Genomic DNA, 12,474 nt, shown 5'->3' with positions numbered 1-12,474 from the left:
AAGAACATCAAATTATTTGGATGATAGTACCTGTTTTATGGAATCCTTTACGGAGTTGCTTTGACACATTGGATATTTTCAAGTTCTGAGAATATACCAGCTGTGAAGTGCATATTCCTAACCATCCAACTTCATGGAATGAATATTGACAGTAATAGAGTTACAACTAGTCTATATATTGTCCATTGAAAAGTTCCGTGATTGGCTTTCAAGAAGACTCTTATTTTCAAGCTATTTCTCTGTTTTGAGTTAAGAATTCATGTTTTCCAGGGATTCAAAACTGAGCAATTGCTATGTATTGTGTCCGGACTGCAGATATTGAGTAATCTTCTAAATTTTAGAGAGATTTTTGCACTTGGGTTATACCTAAGAAAAATTAGACCATTGAGAAAACCTTAACCTTACTGCTGAGATGAGAGCATTGCATTGTGAAAGATCTATTTTTAGCAAGTCACAAAAGTTAGCTGAAAGATTGCTAGTTTTGATACGTTGATAATAATTTCAAATTCTAAACTAATGTATGGAATGGGAAGTTGAAATCAATAAAAACAACAAATTAATTAATCATCTTTTTTAAACCTGGAAATGTTAAGTTCCCATAAAGAAAAATAGTCTTATAGACTATGGCCTTATAAAATCTCAAGGCAAAGAAGGAAGTATACTGGAAAGAGTGAACCAAAAGGGTTTTCTTCCTCTTCTCATTGACGAAATATAGCGAATTTGAATGGAAGAACCATTACATTAAAATTATAAAATCTAATGAATATAATTATTTTACATTAGAAATTAAAGCGAAATGATTAATTTCTTAAATTGTTTTTTTAATAATTTGATTGGCCTAATAATTTAGACTAAAATTAATGTTCATAAGGACACAATACATGTCCATGTGATTATTTTCAAATTATGATTTTAAAAAATAATTTATTTTTTAAAATATATATTGAAAAAATAGCTAATACAAGAAAATAATATATATATATATATGGATAATAGTCATGTTCTAATTGCGTTACCATCATATTTCAGTTGTATGACTTCCAAGATAAATTATTAAATTATTTTTTACCATTTAATTTTATTTTAAAATTTATAATTTAAAAATTAAATAATTCAAAGAATTTATTCTAAAGCTATTTGTTCTTTTCTTTTATTGTCCTATTTTTTTTAGTAAATGATAATATTGTCTAATAATTATTTGATTAGTATTATAATGATCAAATGTTTATGTCTTATAAAAAGTGGAGAAACTTCCCACATATTCTCTTTCTGGCCTAGTAGCGCAACAGTTTTTTTTTTTTTTTTTTCGTTTGGTGGTGTATCTCAACTGCTAGTCAACCAGATTAATCATTCCTTGAGCCCCAATAATAGCCTGAAAATCACAGGAGTCAAATAGCGAGTTATAAGACCTCAGATCAAATGGTATACTTACAATCCTCAAGTTTGAACCTGTAATCTTTTCCAAGCCCGCCTCATCATTAACTATTAGGCTAATAAATCATTGGTTAGTAACGCAACAATTGAAAAAATTAAAAGGAAGAAATAACTTTTTTTTTTTCATGGAATATATCCCATGATCTCCAAGGCCTTCAATATGATGTTGAGAGATTCTATACTATCTTCTGCCTTTTTAAGTAGAAATTGGCACATTTGTTGATTTCTTCAAAGTGAAAGCTCTTCGTCAACATTCTGTGGACATGTTCATTATGTGCCATTCTAATTCTGAGCAATGCTTCACATGTGAGCTTGAGTCCTGCATAGTCCATACATAAATATGTGGAAAAATAAGATATTCTATCCATAAGATATCACATTTATAAGGAAAGATAAGATATCCTGTCAATTAATGGTCATGGGGATCACATATTAATAAGTATCATATCATCTATTGATATTCTTTTCACTATAAAAGTTCACATGCCATTCGTTTTATGCCAAAAATTTATGCACACGGATAGGACTATTACCATGCATACGGAACATATATTTATTAGGACTATTACCATGCATACGAAACAAATATTTACTATCTTCCTCCTTGCGTACTGAGTGAAATAATTCCTATTTTCCCCTACTGTGAGCAATCGCGCTCAAAAACTCAATCCCTTCTTCCTTATATAAAGGAGTCATATCATGTTCTCTTTTCAAAACCAACTTATAAGCTTTTCAAAACCAACAATGAAGGTGCCTACTTATATCTTCGTACTCACTACTCTCTATATTTTTACTATTGCTGCTAGTGTGACCACATATAATGCTTTTTATTTAGTGTTTTGGTGGCCACCCTCTTATTGTAAATCTAGTGTTCCCAGCAAGTGTAATAAACCTTATAAAGATGATAATTTCACTTTCCATGGAATGTGGCCTGTCAATATCGGTGGCCGTAGTCCTAATCCTACGAAATGCGAAGGGCCTCCCTTTGATGCTAACAAGGTATGTGCATGTATTTATGTATAAAGTTAAAGTTTAGTGTTCTAATTCTCAAAAATTAACAATTTATTTATTTTTAATTATTTTACAGCTGATTAACTCTCCCATTATTAGTGAGCTAAACAAGTTGTGGCCAAATTTCGATGCCAAACAGTCTAATACTGACTTATGGGAACATGAGTGGGTTAAACATGGCATTTGCACTGGTTGGGACCTATTCCAGTTCTACAAGAAATCAATAGACAGGGTTGAGCAAGTAAATATTCTCAGAGTATTGGAAACAGCAGGTAGTAATTACTCTATATTTTCTTAATATTTTTGTTTTTATCTTATATAGTATTAAAACTTGTTAAAATTCTTTTTATTGGAACAGGCATTACTCCAAACAATGCTAAATACAATATCGATGATATTAAAAGAGCTTTCAACCACCTGACAAGACCCATCATACATTGCAATAAAGAAAAGTCCATTCCGAAGAAGATGTTATTTCAAGTATATTTCTGTCTTGATAGGAATGGAGAACAATTTCAAGACTGCTCATTGATGCCAGAGAATGAATTAGTATTTGGATGCAAGACAGGAGATGAAGTTGTATTTCCTTCAGCATGAATAAGTCCTGCCAAAAAGCTGAAGCATGTTAAAATTGAGTTTGCTAGGAGAGGAGCCAATCATTTGGCCGTCTAGTTAACAAAAGCTGGCTGTTCTAAAGCTGAAGTCTCCAATTTACCTCTGGTTTTTTTATATTACTTTGGTTGTTGTTTTCTGGTGTTATATATATATATATTTGGCTAATAATGTAAATGACTTTGCTCATATGAAGTACTCTAATTTTACACATTTTACATACTGTTTTGCATGGCATAATGATTAAATTTAACACTTCACAGCAATGATTATGCTCGTATTATGGAAGATGAGTTTTAAATTTAAAGTTGAATTTATATTGAACATAATATTTAAAGCCAGTATTCTGTGGTGAGAGAGTGAAAACAAACTTTGTCCCAACTGATCCTGAGAAGCCATTAGAATGCGAGACACACCAGTCAATATCCCCATTACCCCAAATGCTCCTCTGATTGTTGAAAAGGAAAGTGAGTCAATTTTTCAAGAGATGTGCATGTGGTAGATTCCAATTCCAAAACCCAACTCAATAAAAATTGGGCCAGAACCAAAATGCAGAGAGGTGTGTGCCTCGTCAACAGCAGCAGATTGATTCTTCAACCCAACACGAAGAGGGAGAGACTTTGCAAGAATTAACTGTTAAGAACGACTTACAACTAGTTTCTTCGATAATATATAGTTATGTGGAATTTGGTATCTTCAATTTCTACAACTACTACCTTATGGATGAAATCCAAACCTGAATTAGAATGAGAATCCTTGCCGTGTCTTGCTAGATGTGTTTATTCTACATTAATTTTCAATTTTACTTAATTTTATTTTTAAAATCAATCTTCAATAAGATTTTAATTTTAATTCCACTTTCAATTTCAGCTTTAACTATAATTTAATTTTATTTACATAAAAAAAAAGAAAGACAAATTTGTTTTTTTTATATATATATATACACTTAAAAAAACCCAAGTTCAATAAATAACCAAGATATTGGTTAGTTGATGCGTTGATAATGATAACTTTTATACATCAGGCTGAGTAACTACAGCATAATAGGCATGATAAAATACCCTTATAGTTTTTATACTATTTATTATATTAAAATTTTAATTAAATTTTTATTCAATTCAAATTTTTATCTATTTATATAAATTTTATATTTTTATTTAATGGCTAAATGATTGAAAAAAATAAAACCTTTATAAATTTTTTTAATTTTAGTATAATCTTTTATTTTTATTAATTTAATCTCAAACTTTGATATTAGTTTTAATTTTAGAAATTAGACTAATTGTATTATTTAATTGATAAAAATAATTTAAATATTTACATACATTATTAATATTAGCTAATTATTTTTACTTTTATAATAATTTTAGCAGTTATTTTTAAATTGGTAAAAAATATTATTTTAATTAATTTATCTATGATTTTGAAAATTGTAATTACATTTATTTTAGTTTTATTATTTGTCAATATTTTATTTTAAAATATTTGATTTTTTTTCTTTTTTTTTTTCCTTAAATTTGAAACAAAATGGGGAGAAAGATGTGAATTAAAAGTATAAGTGAAAAGAAAAGAGAAAAAAAATTAAAAATTTAGATAATAATATTAGATATGTTATTCATTTATTATTTTTTTATCAACATAAAATTTGTTAAAATTAACAAAAATATTAAAATTATTGAATATCTTAATAAAACTAAAAGAAGCAGCTAAAAATGATAACAAATGAAAATTTTAAATTATTTTTGTCAATTGATGAGTTAATTATTTTTAATTAAATTTATTATTAAAATTGAAAACTTATGGAAAGGTTCATGATTAAATTGATATAATTAAAAGTTTTTACTATAATTGATAATTAACATAAAGGTTTTGATTTTTTTATCTTTTAATTTTATTTAATTATGTAAATATACGAGTATCTAGAGTTATATTAAAGAATAAAATTAATCTATAATATATAATTATAACAATGTATTTTTAAATTATATAATTTAACTTTTCATCAATATATTTACCATATATAATTTTTTTAAATAATTTAATTTTTAATTTACATTATATATATATATATTTATAAATTAATAAATAATAAAAATTCATTAAATCAGTAGCATAATTTTTTACTTATAATGTTTTATTCTTTTATAATAATTAATTAATAAATATAAAAATATGAATGGAGGAATTTACCAAATGATCAAATTATTTTATATTTTTTTAATTTACAATATATAATTAACATATTAAAATTTTAATCTTATTATAAGTCTTATTTAAAAAAAACTTATATAGATAAAAATACTTACTCATAAACAATTTTATTAATATTAAATAATAATATGTAATTTAAAGGATTAATACTAACAATTTTTTTTTCAAATTTTTATAATTATAGCCTTTTTTAACACTTTTAGCATGGTGTTAAAAGTTTTTTTTAACCTATAATCAAAATTAATTTAAATTAGTTAACATGATATAATTTTAATTGTTGGTTTCTTTTTTATATATAATTTTGACTGTCAATTTATTTCAATTTTTACTGTTAACTAAAAATAGTAAATATTTATAATCAAACTAAAATTCTCAAAAATTAAAAAAAAAAATTGACTATAATTGAAAGATGTTGAAAAAAAAATTAAAAGTGGGAAGGGGGGAATACTAGAATTTCAAAAAATACTCTTCATTATTTTTATTATTTACAAAAATACAGGAAATGTTTTTATAAAAAAATATTAGGTAGAGAAATTAATATGAAACTAAAAAAAATACCAAATAAATCAAGAAAAGAAAATGATATAATTAGATTTTAAAAAAGTTTATAAAAATCACACTAGGTGAGCTCCCTTATATAGGGCTAATAGTAACTCAATTCTGAAAATAATCAGACCAGTGGTTACTGAGTATGAGAGGTCATAAAAAAAAATTATAAAATAAAATCAAGATGTATGGTTGCCAACAATTTTTACCTTGTAATTAATTTCTAAATTTAAAACTTTAATATTTTTTATTTTATAAACTTTAAAATCTAAAGTAATAGCATTGTATATTTTCTAAGAATAGAGGTTTTATCCTTTTGGGATCAGGAAAGGAAATGAATGATAGAATAAAAAGAAGGATTACGGATTTTATTTTATTTTTATCCTATTTCACTAATTTTATTTGAGAATAAGTTAAAAAAAGAAAATCTTTATTGTTCAATGCAATTGAGTTGTGTTTATGGAACACAAGAAGATATTGAACTTGGAATGTGAGTTCATCCAGCCCCCCTCTAATGGGTTGATTTGTATATAGTTTTTGATGGATTTTTGATTTTAGATCTATGTGAAATTGAAAGGATATCATCTAAATTTGCATGTGTTTCTTTTGTATTAGGTGTGCTTCTTCTGTGAGGGTGTAGATCTTAACTTTGAGGATGTCTTTAGTTTGTTGGGTTGGAAGGAAGACGGCATCTTGAGCGTGTAAGTGTTAGCCTCCTCGTTCGGCTACCCCTTTTGGCCATAAGAGATGGCAAGTCTTGGACTTTATCTCTTCCTTTTCTTTTCTTTCCCCATAGTCTCAGAGATTCTGACTTTCATGACCTTGTATTTTAATTAATTCAAATAATGCTTGGTTGCTACTACTCGGATCCTTGATACAATTTTTCTTGGAGTTTTGCTTTAGGTGTTTCAGTCATTTTTTACTCCAATATTCTTTGGTCTTCGAGGTGACGATTCAAGTGGGCAAACTGTCTCAACTAGGAGCTAATTTATTTGACTTGAGGCAATTTTTTTGGGTAGCTAGACTTGTTGTTTTAACCATGAGTTTTCTTTATTTTTTATTTCTAAACCCTTTCCTAAAATCTCCATGTAATGTTGGCTATAGCCTATTGATGTATTGAGCGTCGAGTCCCTCTTCCAATGAATCTAATATATATATATATATATCTTGCAAAAATGTCATGATTGGTATAATAAGTTAGAAATTAAAAAGCAAGTTATCTAGTGGTAAAAGTGTTAGCAGTGTGATGGATGAACAACATAAAAAATTCACATTAAAGCCTTTATGCTGTGATTGATTTGTGACCAAATATTTTAAACTTTGGAGATGCTTTCAACCAACTTTGATTAATATGACAGCTCTTTAGCACTTTCAAGATTGGAAAAGCCCAAACTAATGTTACTCAAAGCATTATGATGGAAAAAGCGTATTCTCACCCTTTTGGAAAATCATCACATATATTTGATAAAAAAAAAATTTAAAATTTTAGCTTTTCCTCTACATTGTTGTTTGAATTTTATTTTCATCTTGTTAATATACTAAAAAATCTTTGACGTAATATAACTTTTTTGTTATCCATTTTCCATGTTATAGTCATTCAAATTAATTGTCAAAATAAATGTTTTATCACGTAAATTTATATTACATTTGAACTCAATTTTAGTCAAATTTAATATAACCTCAACATTAAAAGTCATGAAAATTTGATGGCCTCAGCATAAAAATTGGGCCAAACAATTTTCAAATTTGAAACTTAAATATGTATTTTAAAAAATATAAAATATTTATTATTTAATTTTAAAATAATTTGATTAACAGATTTCAAACTAAGCTTAGACATGTTTTTTAAATAATATAAAGATATGTCATTATAATTTAATTAATAAATTATATGTTTGTCAACCACCAGTGGTTTATTTTTTTTAGCCATATATGGCATGTCCTATACAATTGGAAGCTTCCAAATCAGTATACCATTGGAAGCTTCCAAATCAGTGTTCTTACCTAGTGGCTAAGAATTTGATATTTGTGAGAAGTGCGCTCTCTTCTTTCGGCTATCTTTCTTGGCATTCTGATCAAGAAAACTAGTATCTACCATGGCTGTTGATTATCTGCCTAAACATTTGGTACTCAACATCTTGTTCAGATTACCCGTCATATGCCTCATCAGATTCAGGTGCGTCTGCAAATCTTGGTGTGCTCTCTTTTCTGATCCTAATTATATATATAAGAACCTACTCTCTGATTCTGATTCTGAAGATTTGAATGCCAATCCCCGTGTCCTTGTCAAATTTCAGGATTATAACGCTGAGGATTTTGAATATTATGCTTTTCCTTCCTCTCCTCTGATACAATCGATTTGTCTGCTCCTCAGGAGATACCATATCCAAAGGATATAATTGAAAAATGTTCATTTATTGACATTGTGGGTTCTTGCTGTAATGGTTTAATTTGTCTCCGTGATGTATATTACATTGAGAATTTGCTAGGATTATGGGATGATATTTATGACTCTGAAGAGTAACATCGTTCTATGGAACCCTACAACCACAGAAACTAAGATCCTACCTGAATCGAACGTTCCGCGTCCTCCTCATCATTCTATTTCATTGGAAATAGTAGAATTCAGACCCAAGAACTAGTGATTGCAAAGTTCTCAGGATTTTTGAATATTCATCTGTTGATTCCCAATGGGATTACCTGGTGGAGATATATAGCCTAAGGGATGATACATGGAGAAAAGTTGATGTCACTTTGAATGCTTGGATTTTGCCTTCTTATAAATATCGTGATGGCTTTTTTAATGATCATAGAGGCCATAAGGGTGCAAATGGTACATTTCATTGGGGGACAAGATACCATAGTCCTGAAGATGTAATTGTTTCTTTCGACTTGTGCAATGAGGTTATCAAAACAACAGGTCTACCAGATCCTGTCGATTCTTTTGAGTCAATTTTTTCCTTGAATGAGTATGTTGCTCTGCCCCTCCATGTTCCTCATCATGTTGAGTTGTGGATATTGCTTGAATATGGAGTTAAAGAGTCTTGGACTAAATTATTTACCATAGCATACCCTGAGGTTATGCGCCCGTGCTTGCCATTGGGATTTTCAAGGAATGGTGAGCTATTTTTTTCAGATTTGGTTGGTCAGCTGCTGGTTTGGAACCCTACTCCGGAAGCAATTGCCCGTGTTCAAGTGGGTGGGCGGTGTGAAAACCCATATACATTTATTATTATTGTATTTTAATTAGCTAACAATAATTTAATATATTTATAAAAATATATATATATTTTATTAGATGGTCTGCTTATTTATTTTTAGATATATATATTATTTTTGAAATTAAATATATATCTGCAATCTGAACAACCCAGTTCAATAATAATTCTATTTCCATTCTACACCTAATAAAACTCTTGAAATATATATATACCCTAATCAATCTCTTCTGCTAAACTTTGCTCTCAAAACCTGTTTGTCACCCCCTTTTTCTATCAAATACTCTCAAACAGAGAATCCCTAAGTTTTTCCTTCTCTATTCATCACATTCGATTCTGTTTTCAAGGTAAAAATTCTCATTCTTTATTCAATAATGGATGGATTTGATTTTATTTTCTTTTATTGATTTGTTACAACTACCCTAGAAATTTATTTATTTTTTTCTTTAATCATTATTATTGAATTGGATTGATTATGATTACTGTTAGATAATTAAACTTCAATATATATTATATAGATATATAAACCATTGTATGTTCGTCCACGTCAGTCCAAGTTTTATATATATATATATATATATATATATATATATAAACATTTGAATCCCCTTGTATCCACGCATTTGAATCCCTTCGTCCACGCATTTGAATCCCTTCGTCCAAGGTTTATATATATATATATATATATATTTGAATCCTTGTATCCACGCATTTGAATCCTTGTATCCACGTCTGTCAAGGTTTATATATATATATATATATATATATATATATATATATATATATATATATATATATATATTAAAATTATTTTATTTTATTATTATTTAATATTTTTCTTTTATATTTTGGGTATGTAGGAGATTCAAATATTTATTCTGTCAGCTGAAATTGTCTCTCTTTTATTGAATCTAGCTAGTATTTTGGAGGTTCCAGGTGAGTGGTAATTATAGTGCATGGCACCGTTTTTGTCCCTTTTAAAATTTCTTAGCATTAAGTTTGTTATTAAATAAAATTTTAAATTAATATTTTAACAATGATTTTATATGTGATTTTCTATAGTTTTATTTTATTATTAAATTTTATTTCAATTTTGATTAAATAATTGATTTTGCTAACTATCTCTGCATTAGACCCATTAGGATTCCGGGAACAGGCCTTTAATGTATTTATATTGATTGATATTTGACTATAAAATTTACCGATGTGTTACTGAATTGATTTGAGATTGATTTGATTTTATTGAATTGATTTGAGATTGATTTGATTTTATTGAATTGAATTGAGATTGATTTGATTTTATTGAATTGATTTGATATTGATTTGATTTATTCGACTCTCTGAAATTATTGAAATACACTATTGGAATTGCACTATCAGTTATTCTGAAATTTTTTATTGATTTTGATTGATTTGTACAAATTGATTTTCTATTTTGAATTGGTACTGCCCGATTCTGCATTTCATTATCCGTCCCGCCGTGTGGACTATCACGGTATTAGGTTGCATTGTCGAGTCATGCATCATTGCAGTTTTTGGTTTGCATTAGTATCATATGCATTGATATCTGTGAAGGAGGAGGAAGGTATCTGATATCTGGTAGCGCGCTTACCATCTGGCCTTTGGTGATGTGGGGTATCATCACCCTGGTGCACTGTACCATAAAATTTTTATTGAATGAATTTATTTTATATATATGTTTTATGAAATCATTTTATTAATGATTTTGACAGCATGAGCATAATTTTATTGAATAGAAAATTTATTGTGAAATTAATCAAGCGTCTGCCTGTTCCTACCCCGTTGTGTGCTATAATTATCATTCACTGAGCATCTAACTCAAACCACGCTTTTCTCCATGCTATCCGTTTCAGATCGGTAGAATTGGTGATCCAAATATTCAGTCCATTTTCTGGAGAGGGACGACTTTGATTTGTTCTCATGGTATGCCCGAATTCATGTTTTCTCGGGCTAATAATTAGTTTAGTTTATTGAACAGTTTAAGTTTTTATTTGAAATCTGTAGAGACTCCGCAGTTTACCTATGGGATATTTATGATGTTTATTCAGCATTTTATTTATTTGGATTTTGTCTATTTTTGGGATTAGTAATTGACTATATATTCGTTCAAGATACTCTGATAAGGCTTGCATGATTTAAGAATACTTAAATTATGCGCCGTCCTGATTCGTAATTTTGGGTCGTGACATGTACCATGGGATTCCTTGCAAACTGTAAGCGATAGAGTCCATATTCCATTGAAAGGTGGAAACCAATTAGAAGATGAGCAAAATTCGGGAGATGCAATTCAAAGTTGAAGGTTCTTTCATTAGAACTCTAGTGCTTGGTTTGATCTCACTTGTGCATCCTATCTATCATGTCTTTATAAATGTCTCTCATTGAGTGCCTTTTATTCCTATTTTTATTCCTCAACTATCTTCTTTTATATTAGCTCTATAATATGCTCTCAAACCTTTAATAGTTTGTTGTAATTAAATTTCTCTTCTTCCATCTATTACAATTCGTACAAAGTTTTAATACTACTTTTTTTAAATTTGGCTTTGCTTGTGTATTATAACTGACATGTGGCACTTCGAAGAACCAAAATGACAATGTGTTTGATGGAGCTAGTGTGATTTCGATGAGACTTTGGCAAGGTGAACCAAAAAAAAAAAAAATTTTGTGTTTATGTTCTTTAAGTACATCTTTATGTTGGTTCAAACCTTATGTTGCTGCTGGGAATAACTTAGCCTTATGTTTGCTTGCACAAAAATAGATTGATTTTTGATAAAACTTTTTAAAGAATTGAAAATTAGAATTTTGTGTGTAAATGTGATAATATCATAACAAATTAAAAAGTTCTCATATATTAAGCTTATTTTTAGGAAATTAGGAAAGCAATAGAAGTTGGTTAAGCCCAATTTTTCAGCTTTATCGTCCACATGGTCCTTTTCAATTCTTTTCTTCCTTATCAATTTGAGTGAATATTCTGCATTTGTATTTACTGTTTAAATATTAAATTGAGTGAATATTCAGTGCCTTCAAACAGGTGTTTTGGCTTGGGAACATTACTGTACCTGGTTTTTTCTCTGTTCCTAATCTTTGATTTTGTGAGTTTTGAATTCACTACATCTGTTGATTGCCCTTTGTGGTGTTGTTGAGTGTTTTGATAATTTTAGAAGAAGTTTATATTGTGAGACGGTTATTTGCTATTGTATTGTGGGTGCCTGCTCAGTATTGGTCCCATAAAATGGCAGAAAGTAAGACCATGGTTGCTGACGTGATTCCAGTGATGACAAACAGTTTTTGATCACTGGTTCTTCTTTTTCTTCCCTTGAAAGGGCATCAGATGAACCAAGCAAGAGGAAGTCTTGCTTGCTTCCAGAAAAACAGTTTTTATCACTCCAGAAGTCGGAATGGTAAATGATGCCATCTTCCACCA

At 28.5% G+C, this 12,474-nt stretch overlaps 1 protein-coding gene and 1 pseudogene across 1 annotated transcript; both read left to right on the top strand.

The window, feature by feature from the left end:
- The first annotated feature begins 2,178 nt into the window (after positions 1 to 2,178).
- On the top strand, positions 2,179 to 3,042 carry LOC131183221 (ribonuclease 1-like). Its single transcript, XM_058153568.1, has 3 exons — positions 2,179 to 2,433; positions 2,522 to 2,717; positions 2,804 to 3,042. The coding sequence occupies exons 1-3, from the start codon at positions 2,179 to 2,181 to the stop codon at positions 3,040 to 3,042; spliced, it is 690 nt and encodes a 229-aa protein (XP_058009551.1).
- A 4,835-nt stretch (positions 3,043 to 7,877) lies between these two features.
- The window catches only part of LOC131183220 (F-box/kelch-repeat protein At3g06240-like), a 7,878-nt pseudogene continuing 3,281 nt past the window's right edge, over positions 7,878 to 12,474 (top strand).

Source organism: Hevea brasiliensis, chromosome 1 (assembly GCF_030052815.1).
Source record: "Hevea brasiliensis isolate MT/VB/25A 57/8 chromosome 1, ASM3005281v1, whole genome shotgun sequence".
Lineage (NCBI taxonomy): Eukaryota > Viridiplantae > Streptophyta > Magnoliopsida > Malpighiales > Euphorbiaceae > Hevea > Hevea brasiliensis.
Note: the sequence above shows the minus strand (reverse complement) of the source record. Positions and strands in the feature narration are given on the sequence as shown.

What these genes read in the sequence shown, in the direction of transcription:
- LOC131183221 (XM_058153568.1), top strand. Translation starts at nt 2,179, where the DNA reads ATGAAGGTGCCTACTTATATCTTCGTACTCACTACTCTCTATATTTTT. An exon ending in CTCCCTTTGATGCTAACAAG is followed by an intron (nt 2,434 to 2,521) that starts GTATGTGCATGT and finishes ATTATTTTACAG; the next exon opens with CTGATTAACTCTCCCATTAT. An exon ending in CAGAGTATTGGAAACAGCAG is followed by an intron (nt 2,718 to 2,803) that starts GTAGTAATTACT and finishes TTATTGGAACAG; the next exon opens with GCATTACTCCAAACAATGCT.